This window comes from Tetrao urogallus (genome assembly GCF_951394365.1).
Source record: "Tetrao urogallus genome assembly, chromosome: 2".
Lineage (NCBI taxonomy): Eukaryota > Metazoa > Chordata > Aves > Galliformes > Phasianidae > Tetrao > Tetrao urogallus.
The window spans coordinates 33,124,714-33,145,128 of record NC_136814.1 but is presented as its reverse complement, the minus strand read 5'-3'; the positions used below and the strand labels follow the sequence as shown (position 1 = coordinate 33,145,128).

The 20,415-nt window shown below is 44.0% G+C and overlaps 1 protein-coding gene across 1 annotated transcript; it reads right to left on the bottom strand.

Annotated features, from left to right (window-relative positions):
- Positions 1 to 316: 316 nt before the first annotated feature.
- SRD5A2 (steroid 5 alpha-reductase 2) lies at positions 317 to 19,441 on the bottom strand (the record flags this gene model as incomplete). Its single annotated transcript, XM_079550842.1, is given in 6 exon segments — positions 317 to 383; positions 881 to 1,031; positions 1,592 to 1,693; positions 3,964 to 4,127; positions 19,058 to 19,348; positions 19,350 to 19,441. Coding segments are annotated over 6 exon segments (867 nt in total).
- Positions 19,442 to 20,415: the final 974 nt, after the last annotated feature.

The window sequence follows — 20,415 nt, the reverse complement described above, 5'->3', positions numbered from 1 at the left end:
TGGGCTTACTTTCTCCTTTTCTACACTGTATTTTAGCCAGTGTTTTTTCTACAATGTCAGTGGAGTCATACTAGTCAGACTCATTTTCCACAGGTAGAACTCCACAGACATGCAAGTACTTGGGAAGTCCCTCTACCCAAAACTGCCTGCAATTTCCCCTGTATTTAAAAACAAGAACTTCAGTTCTGTACGACCTTCTTGCCTGTTACAACCCCAGGTTATCATTTGTACCATTATTTATAGTCAGACCTAACTTTAAAACTAGGAATTGGAAAAAGCCCTATAAAAATAGGATACAGGATCCATATCCAAGTCATTAAAAAACAAAAGGAATCAAAGCTTTCCTTGATTTTGGGTAGTCTGTAAATGTCTTGAGATAGTACCTGAAAGAGAACAAGCAAGAGAATGAAAGTGCGCACAAGCAAGAAAACTGCACAGTTTCAATACAGCACAGCTGAAATACCTTAAAATGCCTCCAATCTACCTTGCTCTGCGACCTCTCTGTGTTACTCTGCGAAAGAACATTCCCAAGAGATTTACACTACTATTTAATTTGGGAATTCAGCGCACAGGAGCACGTCTATCCCAAAGCGCTGCAAGGAACCCTCAGGAGAAGATGTGTTTACCAGGCTCAGTGACAGGATGTCTTAATATGGAAGGAGTAGTGACATAAGCAGAGCTACTTAAATGACCATCAGTCCCATTTAACAATTTTTCCAGCGCACTGCTGTACTTTCATCCAGTTACAAACAGGCTAACATGCTTCTTGCACGTAGCATTAAATTTCAGTTTTCTTTTGGATTCCAGCCCTGTCCCTCCCTGGCATTTCGCAAAATGTGTTCCATGAGCAAGAGGCAGGAAACTGTTTGAGTTTTGATACCTGTGATGGTGGTAAGCACGGGGCCCAATGCAGCAAAGAGTGAAAAAGGCAAAGGTGAAGGCAGGTAGAGACCAGGTAGCGATGGCAAAACCAAACCATTCCACAATTTCTCCAAAGTAGTTGGCTCCAGAAACATAAGTGAACAGCCCCCCTGAAATGAAAGACAAAATATGCAATTTTTATACGTCATCTTATGCACATGGAATTTTTCTTTCCTTAAAGTCAGCAACTGAACACTCCACCTTTTTATTCAGAAACCATATGAGAAACTTAAAATGACTTCCCCGAAGCCAAGACAAACTGCAAAGAAGGAAACTGTACAAGAGTCAGAGGTTATTCTAACCAAGAAGTTATCGGCACCTTCACAATTGTTTATTTCCATTTGGAAATGGAAAGACTTAAGAAAGCCATTATTAGAATTACATGAATGTCATTTATTAACATCTCCACTACCTCTAGGGAATACAAAATCTGGATCTCAGTTCTGTATTTTAGCTAATCACAGCAAGAGGAAGGTAAGTGTTGAAGGTGAAAAACAGGGCAGAGGCAGTGATGGTTGAGGAGATATGAGCATCCAAAGCAAGCCAGCAGGAGTCAACACCAAAACTGGAGTGTCCTGGATCCCCATCCATGTTTCTCTAAAGAAATGGGCATTTCCAGGTTCATAGCTCTGACCTACATCCTGTCTTTCTCACTAGGACAAAAACATACCTTGAGGAATCTTGTAAGTTACTTCCCCAGGTTTTCTCAGCTGGCGCAGCAGGAGATCACTGTGAATGTTGATTCCCATTCCCAGAAGAAATAAGAGGAGGCCTTTGAAAGAGAAATGGGAAATGGATTAGAAAGACAGCTTTTGGTTTGCCCCATTATCCCTGCACAAGGAATACAAGAACGTGCGAGGTTTACCTTTGGAGAAGGCAGATATGAGGCCCGATGTGATGTGGGTGAATGCTTTTTCTCTAGTCAAAAGATGCATAGCTACTGAAAATATTACAGATCCCCAGAAATATGAGTGAATGATCATAAGGTAAACATGTATCTCTGTGTCAGCTATGAGATCACCTATTCTGGAGAGCTTCAGTGTGATCACCATCTCTGCGCATTAAGATGACTCCCCTGAGCAGACTGTTCTGTCAGGCTGAGCAGAACACTTTCAGTTAATGTGAGAAAAAGCCAAATTTTTCACCTGGCCATTGTCATTAAACAGCATAGAATCATAGCACAGCTTGGGTTGGAAGGGACGTTAAAGATCTTTCAGTCACAACTCCCAGGCATCCCAGGCATGGGCAGCTCACGCTGCCCAGGGCCCCATCTAACCTGGCCTTCAGTGCCTCCAGGTATGGGCATCACAGCTTCTCTAGGCAGCAGTGCCAAGGCCTCACTGCCCTCTGAGTAAAAAATGTCTTCCTAATACCTAATATAAACCTCTCCTCTTTAAATTTAAATTGATTAATTTAATTTAATTTGATGAAATTTTAATTTAAAACCCCCCTTGTCCTATCACTGTCAGATCAAGTAAAAGGCCTATGGGAAGCCTCTGTGCTCCTTCTTGAGTCCCACAAGTGGGTACATTAATGATCTAGAAAATCAGTCATTCAAGAGGGGCCAGGGGGAGCCTGAGCAGCAGCTACGTATTCACAGTCCCCAGAGATATCAGGTAGCTAAGTATTGGATAGGCCATGTAGAGTTGGGAGAAGGAGGGGGCCAGGGATGGACAGCATCACAGAAAAAAAGCTGTGAAAATAGAAGCTCAGAGAAAAAAACTTATCCAGCACATCATCAGTACAAGGAGATGAACCTACAACCCAGGGCTGCTCAGTCTACTAAAAGTCAGGCCATTTGGACAGAGCTGTGGGCATGAACATGGAGCAACCACTCACTTGTTGAAGGATGCTGACAGTTTCTGGCCAGAGAGATTCATTGAGCAGATTCTGTTTAGCTGAGAAACTAGATTGAGGAACTCTGCAGGTGACATGCCCTACATTTCATGCCACATTAGACACTGAGAAAACCACATCTGACAGTGATTGGGAAGGCAGGAATCAAGTAGAGGTGGTGTGTGCTAAGCGGCAGAGCAAAAAACAAAGGTCTTGTAAAACCTCAGCACTCCCAGTAGTAACAGAAAGTTGGTAAGAAGTCGTAGAAGATGAATACATTGTTTTAACTTGATGCCTTAAGGACCATCACTACTGTTTTCCCATTAGTTCTTTGTTCTCATCACATGTATATATATATATATATATATTTATTATCAAAATTAAATAATGCAGTGTGTTCTTTGATGGCTGTAGAGCTGTTTCTACACAGTGTCCAGAGTTTTTAAGATGGGGTGTTGTGAGTTAAGACTGAACTTTTATCCACTGCTTTTAATAGAGTATGGAATGTACCTTGGTTATTTTGTACTTGCTGTATGCAAAACATTTCTTCTTACCTCCCTGTTCAATTTTATTTCTGTGTCTGTATTTAAAAACCATCCTCTGCACAGCACCAACTGTGTAATGCACCTAGCTGCCCTTGCTCCATTATTCTCTTCGGGCTTTTACAGGGTGAAATTCAGCTAGGCTATTAAGTTACAGAACATAAGGGAACATTATTAACATACAACCAGACCATGCATGATCTCTAATCTGCCCATGTGCCCTAGAACAAGAAAAAAGAACCCTTTGTCTCTATAGCCCCATTTATGCTGGGGCTTTGCGCTCTGTCAGTCAGAATGGCTGCATTGAGTGCACACCTCCCTGGTAGAGAGAAAAAACCACAGATTACCCTTGCACAGGGCCACTGTTTGGTGGACATCTGGCTGAGCAATTGCACATTCCTGCTCAAGTGGCACCAGAAAAGCAAGGTTGGTGAGTTGAGACTGTGCTCCAATACCCTACTTCATAATCCTTCAGTGGTGGCTTCCTAGCAAGAATAAATGTCACTACACATTCAGTTGTTTTATCTGGGCCAGCAGGCAGCTTTCATGCCGATTTCCATCACGACTGATCTGACTCACATGTTCAGTGAAGATTAGGATGTAATTCAAAGCGGTGACAAATTGCTTGGAGATTAGATCTCGGGAATCCTGCAGCTGTAATTACCTGATGTAAATCGGATGTCGGTGCACCAATCGGTTGGGTATTCAGCACAGTAGACCAGGTAGTACCCCTGGAGGAAGCCATTATAGATACAGAATAGTGTGCCAAAGAAAAGCAATTGCAGCGGGAAAGGCCTGCCTCTAGTGAAGAAGGGGTAAATAAACGTCCTAAGGTAGATAAGAAAACAAAGTCAGCACATTTCACGATAACAGCGTATTTGTAATTTCTCTGCTGCAGGAAGGAAAACCTTAACAAAACACAAAATACGAAAAACTCAGTAAACATTAAGAAATGGAAAACTGTAAGAAAGCAAGACCAACAACAAATGGGAATCAAGAAAAATACTGCCCATACCACATTTTTCTGGTCCTTTGAGATGGAACACAGGAAGCTGGAAATCTCACCCAGAATTGCTGTGGCTTCAAGAATGTCTCTCTGCCTTCCTTTTCTCTTGCTGGTAGCAGGAGGAACTTGAACCACAAACAGCACATTCATACTAAGATCTTGGCTGCCTTTTGCTACAGAGAGGGGCAGTGCCAACTGCAATACCCATTTCCCAGAAGAGCCACAAACACTGTGGAGGAGCTTCCATATGGAGGAGATGTTCCTAACCCCACCACCAAGACTGCTCACAGGGCTGGCCATGCCCCTTCACCAGTGCTTAATCACTGGTTCAGGCCTGTTACTCACAAAGGGAGACTTGGAGAAAATAAACTGTACAGAAGAGAGAAAAAAACACCGTGAAAGGAGTTTACACAGTGGATTTGAGTGAGATTCTTCATCAAAAACAGGTATGCATGTGAACCTTTCAATTTCTCTAGCTGAGGTGGTCAGAAGTTCCTGCCTTGGCTTCAACCATTCCTAGCATGAGGAGACATTTCTCAGCTCCCAGAATATGCTGTGGCAGTATAAAGGCTACAAGCCCCTTCAAAGATGGCTCACCCAGCAGTGCAAGGAAGGAAAAACCACACGGTCTATCTAACATGAACACCATGTGTGCAGGACAGAAGAAAGTTGCATGCAGAGTGTATGCATAATCTCAGGGGATGTCAACTATTTATTTAATTAGTAGAGGGAACGAAATCCTGGCATCAGTGAAATTCTACCTCATAGCACTTCTGAAATTCCATGTCAGAACTTCATTGAAGAATCCACGTTGTGAAGCAATTTTTCCAGGGAAATCTGCTTCAATAAATCTGGAGGTCAGACTCAGTTCTCTGTATCTGAACAGTGCCAGAAGATTCTGTTAATACAACACTTGTCAATTTGAATTACAAGCGCACAGACTATTCCTGGCGGGTTTTGATAAAGCAACTGAAATAAAATTAAGGCGTTTGATAGGATTAAATAGTACACGGAAGAGTTTGCATCACTGCAGAGATTATTTTGCAATGTGCAAATCAGAAGAGGATCAGAGGCCACCACTTTAGAGGAGCAGATCAAAAATTGGCCTTTTGGATTTAGACCTATGACAAATTTGACCTTTTTCTTCCCATGCAATATTGATGATTAATCCTTTTGTCCTTTATCATCTTTACTGGCCAAATGCACTGCATCTGACTAAACCACTGCCAGCAGTTTCCTTTAAGATGAATGAATAATAAATTATTCATCTTTTCTGTCATTTCTTATCCAGACTAGCACGTTTCAAAGAGAAAATGATATGTAATTGCATCAAATTTCTGCTTACATGGAGTATACCAGCTTCCTTGAAAACTGCAGAGTCTCTCACCCCAACTGAGAGAAAAACCACATGCAGAACATCCTACTTCCATGTTCCTCCAAAGATCTCTGGAGGAATTTTTAGTCACTACAGTTTAAGGAATAAGAAGGATATACACTGACAAGCTCATAGTCTAGCTGTATAAGACAATCGTAAACCTTTCGTGTCAGGTTCATTTCTGAGTATTCTATCTAAAGCAAAGTTCTCAAATTATAATCACTGAGCTACTTGTGGCCCACTTAGAAAATTCATCCAACTTGAAGCTGTTCACAAGAACACCCTATTTTTGCAGTCTCTTAGGAGCAGGTTCAGGACTGAATGAAGGCTTCTTGTAGGAGCACTCATCTTTCCTGGGGAAGGGATGCAGGCACAAATCTGATCGAGGGATGGGAGGAGGAATGAGGAAACCCTGAGACAGACAGCACCATGTCTGAGTTTCGGGAGTCCTTGAGAAAAAGAGTGATGGAGAATGGGATGCCTGGGCAGCACTGACTGAGTGAAAGACAGCAGAAATGGGAAAGGATTCAGAGTGGTAAAATAAGAAGAGACCTGGAAGAGATTTCCATTCTGCATCACTGGAGCTGCTGAATTAAGAGCAGAGATTAAAGTTAAAAAAAATAACACTGAATATGAGAAAATAATCTGCTTGGGGGAGCTGAATAACTGTGTTCTCATGATTCTGAAAGGAAGCAAGTTCAAATGTAATTAATAAACATACTTAATACAATACACAAACAACACTGGAAGAAGGGAGATAGCCACAGATTATAAATAAAGGCAAGTCTTTAATAAAGAGGAGAAAAAGTCTAAGGCTTTGGAATACATATTCATTCTCATAATTCAGGGGATAAATCACATTCCAATTCAAAAAGGCAGAAGGCAGCATCTCCCTTGGATGGCTGACCACCATTTACCGCACTTTCTTTTGAAAGACTTTTGCCAAGGCAGGCACTGTGACAGACCTCTACTCTAACCCAGCAAGGTAACTTCAGGGCTTCATTGTGGCTCACACCTCATCTAAGAGAAATAGACAAAGAGAACAAGTTCAAAAGGATGGAGTTAAGTCCCCAGAATAGAAAAGTATTGAACACCAGCAAAGCTACGAGCAAAGCTCCAGAGTGAAAATATTCCAGGAAGGCTGACACCATGGATTGCAGTTAAAGAGGTTAAGCAACAGCACTCAACTTCCCAGCCACACAGCCTAATGCAGAGTTCAGGTTGAATTCTCGGTGCTGGATCAGAAAAGCTCAGCTGCTTACAACTGCATGTGAATGAAGTGAGATTATAGCAAGAAATCTACAATAATTTGCGAAACCACACGTGTCTGATGTGAGTGCCTAAAAACAAAATGCTGCTCCTGCATTGCTATAATTACTGATGGAAAAGAAAAAAGAAAAAAAGATCCATTTGGCTGCAGAAAGATTTAAGGAATCTGGGCAACATAATGCCAAATTCCAGCACTACAAAAGCCTGAAGTCAGTCATTCTGGCAATCTATTACTAGCCAGATGCACGTAGTTGTTACAAATTTTAGGTATGCTATGATTAGCATAGTGAGAAGGCTATATACAGCATAGGAATGAAAGCAAGTTCTTTTTGCATAGTTACATGCAGGAACTATTAGATGTGCTATACTTAATAAAATCCATATCGTTGAAAAAAAAGGAAAGCAAAAGAACAGGACCTAATAATGGGGATTTGTGTTTAATTGGTGAGGAAGGACCGGGTCGTCTTGACTCCAACAAACAAATTTTTGCTGTTGTAAATCCATTACAACAGCAACCAGGTTTCAAAAGCATTTTGAAAGCTAATATACAAATTATTTCCTTGCTTCTCTTGTCTTCCAGTATTTCTGAAACCATCACTGGAAAAATCTGGTACCTTCCAGTGATTAACAGCATCTTAGAACCAACAAAGGATATTTCTTCCTTTTCACAGTTCAAAAAAGGCACTGAATTGTGAAAAACGTTGAACCATTGTGGTCTTTCCTACTGGCTTTAGCAGCAAGCCCCACATTTCAATTACTACACGTTTTCTAAAAGGAAGCCAAGAACAAAGTTCTTGGGTTTGGTGCACTAGCAGGCTGCACCAGCAAGTCACAGTCAGTCAGCAAGCTACAGCTAGTGTACAGTTAAGGTAATGTATTTATTTCTCAAAGGTTTCCATTTTGAAGCACAAAATACTGTTTTCAAAATATTCTGCCCTTTAATAACTTACAATCAATGAATATACAGGTGATATAGCATATCCAGGAGTTTAGCTGATGTAATTATTATACTAGAGTAGGAAAAAAGGACACTCACCCTATCCTGGGCTCAAATGGTAAACTGCAGCAGAGCAAATCTCCAGAAGAGATCCTTCCCTGCTAGCAGTCAGCTCTTCAATGGGTCTAGGAGAGGTGCAGCCAGGCTCCACCCCTTCCAGCAGCACAGGTGAATTGCCTTCACCTGTGCTCCCATGGCTGACTCATGGCTCGCCTCAGGTGATCAATCAGAGGTTCAGGCCATGATTCAGCAGCCCCATACAATAACCAAAGGATACCACCAAAGGTGGAGCTAATAAAGCAAAGGAACTATTGCTTGAGTACAGATGACTCCTGGAATCATGACTGGCCCAAATGGACATGTGGTTTGATCACAGAGGCTACACAGCAAAGTACCAGAGTCTACAACCTATGACAAGATGAATATTTGTTTAAAAAGTCTAATGCTTTTGTTTGTAATAGCCTCCTTGCCTGGGAAAAATAAAATAATAATAAAAAATAGTCTTTTTTTAATATGTTTGTGGCTGGCACAATTCTGGGTGATACTGAGCACACCAAGAGTGAGAAATAGATTTAACAACAATCCTGAAGTACTGGTTTTGTGTTTTTAGGATTCAGTTTAGTTCAGTGAAGACAATGGCAAAGAACAACTCTTGGGCAAGTCTGACAAAACATAAAAGATTAGCTGGAGAACTGGCTGGATGGAGGAAGGAGCGCTGGTAGGTAGCAAGCTTAGCATGACCTGGGAGTGTCAGGGCATGTTAAAAAAGCAAATGTTAAAATGTGATGTGAAAACTGAAGTGCTAATGGAGGCACCCAAATTAGTTTCTCTTTGCATGGAGCTAGTAGGAACTTACATTGTATGCAGCTGAACCCTGCATTTCATAAGAGACACAGGCAAAGCCCAGAGAAAACAGCTGTGATCTGGGAAGTGTGACCCTTGTAGAAAGACTGGAGGCCTCAAGGTTGTTTAACGCGGCTAATAAAAAAGCTGTGGAAGACATTATAGCAAAGTACAATTGTATAAAACTTTACTGCAAAGAAGGAAATACGAGCCGGAGGGTTTGAGGAACTTCCATCACTGTTTTTAAGGATGGGCTACACAAGCAGCCATCAAGAACAATCCTTAGATTGATTGTCTTTCTTAATTCTCCGTAATTTGTTCTGCAATTGCAATTCCGGATTGTCACAGTCTTGATCATTATGGGGCACTGGAGCTCATGCAGGCCTTTCCTGTCCTAATGTCATCTGTACAGGCCAAAGCACTGAGAATAAAATTCAAGGAACTGAGAATGGGAACTTGGAGCTATCTTGGTGAGAGGGGGAGACACTGACAGAGAGCTGGGGAGCAGCGATGAGATCTGGAATTAGCTGAGCAAAAGAAACCACAGCACAAACAAAACCTTTTGCCCAGGCTGCAGCCTGAACTCAATGCCCGGCCAGTTACCTCAGCTGAAACTCTAACTAATCTTGGTCCAGATTTAAAATTGTGTGAGTGGTGGAGGACAGGAGAGGGTCAGCGTGACAAGATGTGGTTGTACCCAACCACAATATTTCATGCTTTTCTCTACTAATTGGTGGCATCTAAAGGACAGCAGTACTTAAAGATTACGAGAATGTCTGTTGTTTTATCTAAGCGATGGCGTGTCAAAGGCTTAGCCATCCAAACCATATATTTCAGCAAGGTATCTCCCTCTTTTCTTCTCCAAAAATAACCACTTGATATTTATGAAGATAAATCACTTTGTTCCTATTGCTAAACTATGGTTGTCTGCCAAAAGAATGAAACATGTGCCAGAGTAACTTGACCAGACACTATTCTGTGCACTTCAAAAAGCTCACTGCTCCTCTGGAGCAGAGTTCAAAGTGTTCACAGAAGCTCAGAGTATGAGCAGAACAAAAGGACACATCTGTATGAAAAAATGGTACAAAATCGAAGGATGCACAAAACTGTGCTCTTACAACTGCACTTATGGAGAAAACTTAATTATTTTCCACAAGCAGTCCACCTGGGGCTGAGAAACAGCCAAAGAAAGTTAGACATTTAGTCAGCTAACCATCTCCAAAGCTACACGCTGGTCAGGCTATCTCCTACCAACATGCACTAGGCTTCATACCTGTTCAGAAAACAGAAATGCAAGATACACTGAAAGCAGTCTTCAAGATATCCATAATGATTTTTTTCCACTCCAGTAATTCTCTCTTTGTTCTCTTTTATGCCTAAATTCTTGATCTTTCTCCATTTTGCTCTCCTAGCCTTCCTGAATTTGTCCTTTCTTTGTCCTTCTTTAGATTCTTTGCTTCCTTTATGGTTCCTCAGGTTTTCTTGTTCACCTAGTTAATGTTTTTATCTCTTGCTACCCAACAACTTCACTGTCTCTCTTTCATTGTAGTTCTTTCATGTTTGCCCCTCTCCCTTTGCAGTTATGGCTGAGTATCTTTATCAACAAAAAGTTTTTTCCTGAGCATCCAAACAGGTCTTTGTCTCCTCTACAACGGATTTTCCAGATCCTATGGTAGGAAGTGACTCCACAGTGACACAGAGTTCATGTAGTTTATATTGACTTGTACATGAAAATGCATTGTGCTGTATTAGAGGGCTGCTCTGAAAGTAATGCCACATATTTTACTATTTTGGCCTACAATTTCAGAGGTGGGATGTTGGTGGTATGACAGCAGAGCTCTATCTTTCCCCCCAGTATTCCACTACATGTAGTTGCTGTGTGACAGATGGCAGCAGGGGGCAGTCTAACAGAATGGCATCTGACATGGAAGTCTGTATGAAGCAGAGGTATGTTATTGAATTTCCCCATGCAGAAAAAATTGCACTCACTGACATTCACTGGCATTTGCTGAATGTTTCTGGAGACCAAACAGTGGATGGTGCATTTCAACTGTGGTGGCAATGACGTGAAAGATAAGCCACATTCCAGACAGTCATGCAGATCTTTACAAGGGCAGCATGCAGGCTCTCGTTCATTGCTGGTAGCTACTGATTGTGACTATGCTGAAAAACAGAATTTTGTAGCTGAGGATTTACTCTATCAAATAGTTTAATTATGCTCTTTGTATCTGTTGTAGTTTCCATGGAAATAAATTGGAGGCATTGCTACATATTTAACTCTGAATTTTGTTAGCTTTGCACAGCCTATGTAGGTCACTATAAACTACAAAACCCTTTCATAACCAGGACATATAACAGCACTGATCTATGCAGCTGCTGCAGTAGGGACTGTCCAGTATTTCCAGTAGCAGCACCAGGCACCTGTGGGTATCAGAGGAGGTGAGGGCCTCCTGGTTTCCTCTCTGCCTGTCCTAAATGCCCATGTGATTGGTTTGTGTGGTATCTGGTGGAGGAGGTTTTCTAGTTTCCATCTTTAGCTGGGGAGACTGTCCACTCTGTCCACTACGAGCACGTGCTCAGGGGTAGCAGGCTTACTGCTCCCATCTGTGGAGAGCAGGCCCCAGCAGCTGTGTCTGGCATAGGAGATCACAGAGCAGGACAGATTTCTGGGGACTATGAGAGACTGAGATACAGACCTAAGGATATGAGTGCACAGGATGACAGAGAGCTTCTACCTGGGAGTCTCAATCCCAAGTGAGGAGACTTGGCACATTTGGGTTGTTTATTCAGCTACATTAAGCGGTTTGAGACTGTGAGCTACGTGTTGCTGTAAAAAAAACAGTGAGAAAACTGAGGTCATAATCTAATGCAGTGTTTCTCTAGCTCTGTTTTACAGATGCGCCTGTCAAAAACAGTTTAAGGCCCTACCTTTGCTGAGAATGCTTCTGTCTTTCACCATGCAGCAGGATAACGGTAGAAGGATTTCTGACCATTTCACCACAGCCCACAGGATTCAAAAGTGCAGAACTGGGTCATCTTCCTTATTTCTTACTATGCAAGGGAACGCTCTGAGAAACTGAAAGATTCAGAATTAAACTTCTGTGGCAGTTTAGACTTGTCACATGTTAGAAAATTCTTCTTCATAACCATAATGACCAGAAACACTATATATTTTTTTCCAGGTTCGGAGCCTAGTGCTTTCTTGAAAAATAAGATTTCAAGCCTTTTTAGCAGACTTGTTCTCTGCACACATTCGAAAATACAATTAGTTGAACAATAACAGCATTTCAAATAATTTTTCATCTTTGACAGCTTTGCGCAGTCAGCTTAGTTAAAACAAATGTCTTGGGATAGTCTGATTAAAAACATGAAGCTTCATTCCACTTTTCAGACCAAACTCCGTCCTCAGCTGAATCTCTACTTCAAACTATTTCAAAAACAGCGAAGATTAATTTGATTTATGAAGGAAAACAAAAATTCAGAGACCCAAATATATCATCATGATGACAAAGCAGGAAAGAACTTGAACTCTTGGGGCCCATGCTGCATCTGAAGAACTGTAAGTATAAAATTATTAGTGTAATCATTTTTGCCAATAGACTATAGAAGCTGAAAATGGAAAACACAAGCAAAAAGCATGAAACTCCAACTTGCATGTCTAAAAATTAAGGAAGTTTTTGAAGTGTCCTAAAGTCCCAGATTTGCACAGGCTTGCATCCTGGGTCTTGAGGATTACTGAGCATGTTCAATTTAATTAATTTTAAATACCTCTGTTTATTGGCAGTATCCTGCCATTGTAAGTCAGAATCTCAAACGTATCCTTCTAACAGCAGTTCAATCTGAGCGATTTCTACAGCTGTTACACAGAAAGTCATTCTATTTCCAAAATGGTAAAAAAAATTATTATCATTTCTAAATCCTTAGGTTCGCATCTTGAAGAACATTGGTTGAAATGTCTAAATCCAAAGTGCTTCTCAACCCACATGACCTCTGGTCATCCATGGCAGTAAGACCCAATGAGGAACAGAATCGGAAATGGCCAGGTCACGTCCCGAGTTTGCACTTACATTAAAATGATCAGAAGACTTAATATCCTCTAATATCCTGTAATAAAAAGAGCTACCGTAGGCTCTCTCTGATTCACAGTCATCTTTGCTTTCTCCCAAAATACTTATTACATGAGATTTCCTAGCAAGATTTCCTAGCACATAAAATTGCTATGTGAAGCACTCGTTACACAGAAAGTATCAGTGTTAGTGTCCTTTGCTCCCCAGGTTTACACAGATACTTCCCTCTCACATCTCCTCTTCCCTTCCATGCATCACATCCACACATTTTTAAAGACAAAGACTCCAGCACCTACTTGGGCGGCCCATTCCAACGCCTAACCACTCTCAAGTGAAGAAATTCTTCCTAATGTCTAAACTTCCCCTGACACAACTTGAGGCCACTGTCTTGTGTCTCAGTTGTCATCTGAGAAAAGAGACAAGCACCCTCTTCTATGCAGCCTTCTTTGTAGAGAGTTGCAGAGCCATAGAGAGCAATGAGGTCTCCACTCTGCCTCATTTTCTCTGGAACAAACAGCTCCAGTTCCCCCAGCTGCTCCTCATAAATCTTTTGTTCTTATCAACATCCATCCCATGGGTGTCCAACCTTTTGGCTTGCCTAGGCCGCACTGAGTGAATAGGAATTGTTTGGGGCTGTATAGATATATTTCTCTGAAAGTAATGCCTTTTGTTTATTTCCATGGAAAATACAACAGATACAAAGAACAAAGTAACGCTATTTAGGAGAGCAAATTCTCAGCTACAAAACACTATTTTTCAACATAGTTGCCACCATTAGCTGTGCATTTTTGCCACTGACAAACTAGAGCTTGCATGCTGCACAGGCTGCAGTGAGCTCTCAAGGTGTTTCTCAGTGATTTTTAATGAAATTTTACTCTTCCTGCACTTTATCCTTGGCAATCATTGTTCAAAATGTGCATAATGCAAAAAAAACGATGGCATGAACAAGAAGTGACTGTGAAGTGATTATTTCTATTTTGAAGGAGATACCAAGAACCTAAGTTACATCACTGGCCGTCCAACAGATGCAGTTTCTGGAATGTGGATATGTTTATAATGGAAATACTACAAAGTTAGCTTCATAGATTTTTATTTTCACCTGATTTCACCAAAAACTAGGAAAGAACCTAAGTATATAGGCTTTTCAGTGCACAGAGGGACTTGAGAAAAATTCCTTTTGTCAAATTATATTTACATGCTCATTAAAAAAGCACTACCTTCCCTCATAAAGGCTGTCTCTTTTATGATATGAAATCAGAAAAATAGATTTGTAGACCTTGAAACAGTAAAGTCCTCAACAAATGCCTTGCTGCGTGTATGGAATGAATCTTAGCTCCTTGCCCTTGCATTTTATTTCTGACTTAAAAGAGCAGCCCTAATAAGGGAATACCACTGACATCCCATAATCAAAATTTCCTTGTTTGGTAGAAACAATGTTATTTTAAAGTAAAAACATTTACTGAAATGCCTGTATATACTTCAGTCTTTTTTTTTCTTTTTTTTCTTCTCTGTCTTAGTTCAGCTTTTCTCATTTCAACAGCAGGGATCTGGTAATGGACCAAACAAAGGAAAAGCTTCTGCAGCCTGCTCTGTGCGTGCCATACTTCCTTTCCAGAGGACAGAGCAGACCCTAAGTATATGGAGCTTAGGGCAGTGGACTGGCGCAAAACAGCAAACATCACCTGGAATGCAGGGCAGCACATAGGAGTACAAAACCTTGAACCAACCAGGTACAGTAATTAGGCCTTAGTAACACAGTGGGAATGATGGGCATGACAGGAAATAGAAAGCAAGAGGATGGCACACAGTGGAACCCATCTGGGAAGAAAACTTTGTTTATAAATACAGAACCATAACAGTTTGCAAAGCTGCATGGTAATGACAAAACAGCACAGAACAATCCACATCATGTAGAGATGTACTGAATAACGAGAATGTCATCTTGAAAAGATGTGAAGAAAGATAAAAGTCTGAGTTTCCTCCATCTGTTTTCTTCCATTCCAAGGGATATAAGGAAAATTTATTTTGGTACACTTCTGGCTGGGCCACAACCGCAGGTGTCTGTAATGTCAGGCCATTTTCCAGTGGAAAAAGAGCATATAAATGAGCTCATTTGTACTAACAGCAAGGAAGGCAATCAGCTGGTGCTCTATTATGAGGGACTAACCAGGAGAGTATTTAGTAATGCTAGAGGAGACTGCAATGAAGCAAACTCAATGTGAGCATTGGATGTGTGAACACTTTACGCTTCTGTGGTAAACCATGCAAAGAGATTTTTCGGTTGACTACTTATGCAGGTACCTTACTGAAAACAGCAGTGAATCTAGTATTTTCACTCACAAGAAGAAATAGGATATAGTTGGCATTACTGAAACTCACTGAGATGACTTGCAAAAAGTTAAACTCCTGGACTGGGCAGGAGAGAGTGCATAAAAATGGTAGAGTGACCTTATGAACCAGTACAAAACACTTTCCCTCATTTTTTTAAGGGAGATCTTGATTTGTAGAAAACCAAGTACAGGCACACCAAATGGGTAATCTACAATCAAAGCGGGATGGGGATCCAGCTGTCTCTGAAAGAGTGGCCTCTTAGTGCCTTTCAGTCTGACTTGAGTGCACTTCAAAAAGCAAATCTGTTTTTTCTGCACTCGCAGAGGAAAACATTCTGTAGCTCAGAGAGACAAGACTTTCCCCTTACTACTGAAGGTGACATGTCTTTTCCCTCTCTGTCTTTCTCACTTTTTATCCAATTCTGGTTCTAAGAGAAATGCAGTGCTAAGCTCTATACGGAATTCCATCGTGATGCCATCCTCTCATCCCCTCATTTCCTGTTAGCCCACTCGGTTCTTGAAGCGGGGCTGCAAAACGGAAACGCAGCCAACAGGCTTCCTCCCGCCACCTGAGGGCTTCAGCTGCTCTTCCCGCGCAGCCCCTTGGCGAACTACGTTTCAAACCAAATCCTTCATAGGTCACTGACGCCGAACAGTTCCTGTACGCTCATCGTTTCCTTCTCGCGGCTGCTTTCCCCAGAGACCGCCGCAGATGGCGGACTTGGTATTTCCTGCTCTTCTCACTTTCTCCCTCCTTTCCTCTGCCTCCCCGTGCGAAAGCGAAGCCGTGAGCTTACCTAAACCAGATGTGATAACGTTCCGATTTTTACGGCAGTTTGCTTTAGCGCCACGGGGCCATTTGGATTCGATCAAATTCCCACCACGCCGCGGTAATCAAGAACGCGTCGAGGGAGCCGAGGAGCTGGCTAACCGAGGCCGGCAGGCAAAGAGGAGGGGAGCGATGTGGGATTCCCCTGGCAGACGCAGCCTGGCCCCGGCCCTTTCCGAAGCCGCACGGCGCGCACCTTTTCCCGCCTGCCAAGAAGAGGGCGGCTGCAGCCTAGCGGCGGCAGAGGGAACGGGCAGGGCCGGCGGAGCTCAGTTCTGTTTAGAAACGGTTCCTCCGAACGTCGCGGCTACGGGACACCGCGTGCAAAAGCTGGACGCCCTCATTACGCCGGCTTAAGGCTGGTCCTAAATTTGTGAAAGGGTAACTTTATCCTGACAGACTGCGTGCCTGACTGAGTAGCGCGTCAGGCGAGGTAATGTCCGCTCGCTGCAGCTGGCACCGGGACACCAGATTAAATCACCTCAATCCTTCACAAACGCCCTACCGTGTGCAGTAGCCAATTCATCAGAAATAGGATACGTGCTCCTGTACTATCTGGATCACACAAGTGCAAGGCGGAGGACCTGACAGCTCGGTAGCAAGCAGGCTGAAAAATGATCTGATTTCGGTGTGAATGTTATCAGGCTCAGAAAATACAGTGGGATGCTACGGGGTGCTTTGAATTAGCGCAGAGCAACAAACAGTAAGCATCATTAGGAGGAAATCAAGGAGAGTCAAATTCAAGCACATTTTAAACGCGTCAAGTGACAGCGGAAGAATTCACAAGACTGAATTACCAGAGAAAACAGCAGATTCTCTGTAGAATAGAGGATGGATTTTCTGTCTTCTGGGCTCTCAGACCGAGACTGGGAGGGACTCAAGTATCTGCTTCAGACAAGCCCGAGTTCCTGAGGCAGCACAGCCGGGCTGATGGACAGAAAGGCAGAACAGCCACCTCAGTGGCCCTGAAAAATCTCTGCTACTGTAATAGCCTGTGATATTCTGTAATATTCCTTCTGTAATATCCTTCTGTTTGAAACTGCCCTTCCATCAGCATGTTAGGTGTAAGAGAGCTGACAAAATTAGGAACGATAAGAGCTTCCCTGCAAAGAATAAGATGTCACTAAAATATGTAATGATAGATGAAGAAACTTTTCTCTGTATAAAGGGGGCTATTTTCATACAAACATAAAGTAATGCTGAAATGCAAATGACAGGCAGTGGGTAGGAAAAGTAGGAATAGCTTAGCGGGACATACTTATAACTAAAAGCAGAAACATCATTATTCACATCACGGTTTTAAAGTCAAAAGAACTGCAATAGGCTACCTCTACTGAGCTAATGTAATTTTATTATTGACCAATTGTATATTTTACTATAATCAGGAAAGTATCTAAAACCTGTTTGCTTATTTCTAGTAAAGATAATCACTTGAAAAAATATAAAGATGAACAGTGGCTGTTATATCAAAGTGCTGAACCTCTTCTCAAATACACCGGCAAAATGCCCTAAGCCAGAAAAACTCCTCGTTTTCTCTTTTTCTTGCTCTTCTACATAACAGTGGAGCACTGATACATAACACAGCATTTCAAATATTGATCGGTTTGAAAGCATCTCGGAATGGTTTGCTGTAAAGAATAACACCAGAGTGACACGCAATATTAGAAGCAAAACAGGTTGTTGTATAGATTTGGCTAAATAAGAGTTTTTACTTTTACAAGAGAATAAGTATTCCCTGGCCACAGGTGAGAAGAGCCCCTAAATTATTTGAGAAAGAAAACGTAGGAAAACATGGGGCTTCTGCCCAAGCCCCGCAGCAACAACAGCAAGCAGAACCTGGCTGAGAGATGGGCGCTTAGCGGTAGGGCAGCATGTCTTTCACATGCCTGGTGGTACTCACCTACCTCTGCTTGTGAAACAGCCAGAAGCATACAAGCACAGTGCATTAAACTAGATGTGCAACACACCTATTTCTGGGAGCACAGCATGCCTGCCACGGGTAGCATCCTCCAGCTGGTTTAGCACAGCAACAAAACAACGACGGCGGTGATGGTTAATACATCTGTCAAATATTTTAGCACTTGAAACCATTTTTTCCCCTCTGGTTTAAATGCATTTCCTACAGCCAATATTTGTTTGTTTCCATCCCTCACTGCCTGTAGAGACACCGCAGTCAGACTTTCAGTGCTAAGATCGCGGGTGGATAGCAAAGAATCATTTATGGAGCATTATTCCTTGCATGATTTTTAATTCTAGGAAGGAAAAAAAAGAAAAATATAGAAATACGAATTTGGATTAAAAAAAGAAGAAGAAGAAGAACCCGCAGAGAAAGGTTTTGCTGCAGAAGCTCCGCACCCTGCCGTGCAGAGGGACGCGGGGAAGTCGCCGCTTGTGAGAAGGCCGTTTTCTCGTGAGCGGGAAATCATTGATGCGCCGCGTGAGATCCACGGCAGACGAAAGCGCGAGGGCAGGTAAAGCCGGCGCTGCTCCGTGCTGCAGAAGGGCCCATCGCCGCGCTGCGCTCAGCGCGCTTCGGAGCCGCGTCCCGCCACCTGCAGAACCCGACGGCAACCGCGGGGCTGTGCCGCGCTGCCCGCGCTGCCACCGACGGAGCGGTCGCGGCTTTGCTCTTTGATGACAAGAACAAAGCTTGACGACATTCACCGACATACGCACGACGGAATTTCTGACGTATACATGCATTGCATTTTACAGACCGGGAGAAACCGCCGCTGCGGTGCCGCTCCGGGCCAGAGGGACCGCAGCGGCCGTTCTCCCCTCGGGGCCGCCCCACGCGCGTCCCGCCCGCACTGAGGGCTTCGCACGCTCCTCTGCGTAACGTTTGCTTTCGTTTCGTTCCAAACTTCGCTCCGGCATAGCGAAACCTCTCTCTCTTTGCTGGAAAGCGCGGAGAGCATCGCCTCCTCGCCGAGCACCGGCTCCTTCCCGGCGGCGCCCGCTCCGCCGCGCCCACCGCATGCCGCCCTCCGCCCCTGCGGACGGGCAGGTGCTCGCGGCCTCCAGCGGAGCGCCCGGCGGTACCTGTAGAAGTAGTGCCAGCAGAAGAGGCAGCAGAGCAGGCGGCAGCCCAGCGGCTCGAGACGGGGCGGGCTGCGCAGCGCCAGCAGCAGCGCGGGCACGAGGAAGGAGGGCAGCTCCTGCACGAACCAGGCGCAGCGCGCCGGCAGCCGGCCCCGCGGACGGCACAGCCGCTCCTCGTGCTTGCCGTAACGGGACGGCACCCGCAGGTAGAGCGAGAGCTGCAGCAACGCCAGGGCTCCCAGCAGCGAGCTGAGCGCGAGCACCAGGCTGGGGAAGCACTGCATGCTGGGCGCGGGGCACCGAGGCGAGCGGCCGTCGAGCGGTGCCGGCCCCGGTCTTATTAGAGCGGCGGCGGTCACCCCGCCCCGCCGCGCTGCCTCCCATCGCCCGGGCCCGTCAGAGGGCGCAGCCCCTCGCTTCCAGGCGTCCCGGGGGAGCTGCCCGCCGCCGGCCTTGACGCCGTCCTCGGGGAGCGGGGTGCTAGCGGACAGCTACGGAGTAACGAGTGGGTAGCGGCTCCCGCTCACACGGCCGGTTTAAGCGTGAGCTTTGGAAGTCGAGCTCCCGCAGAAGGGCCGGAACATCAAACCGCACAGGCACGGCGGCTCGAGACCGTGAATTCCAGTTGCATCCGTGTCGTTGTGAAGAAAGGTCTTGGATGCAGCTCAGCAAAAGGATGGACGCCGTGCAAACTACCGGAGAAGCCATCCTCGTGGAGCAGGAGTGGTACTGGCTGCGGTTATGTGCTAACATGGGGTGCGAGAGGCTTAGCTTCAGCCTGTTTCAGGAGGTGCTGGAGAATGTGGCGCTTGCTATCTCTCACCTGTATGTAAAAAGAAAGCTGCTCTGGAGCACAGCTGTGCAGATGTACTAACCATAAAACAGAAATGAATCCATACTAAAACAGTTGGACATGAGGACGTAGCACTCATAATACACAAGTTTCAGGGTGTTCTATTTCAAGGAATGTCTTTAGAGCAACAAAGTCGTGAAGGGTCTGGAGCACAAGTCTTATGAGGAGCAGCTGAGGGAACTGGAATTGTTCACTCTGGAGAAGAGGAGGCTCGGGGGAGACCTTATCGCCCTGTGCAATTACCTGAAAGTGAATCATCCTCTTCTCCCAGATGACAGTCATATGACGAGAGGTAATGACCTTACGTTGCACCAGGGGAGGTTCAGGTTGGATATTAGGAAAAACTCAGAAAGTGGTGAGGCAATGGTACAGGCTGCCCACAGAGGTGGTGGAGACATCATTCCTGGAGGTGCTCAGAAACTGTGTGGATGTGACACTGAGGGATATGGTTAGTGGACATGGTGGAGATAAGTTGGTGGTTGGACTAGATAATCTGAGATGTCTT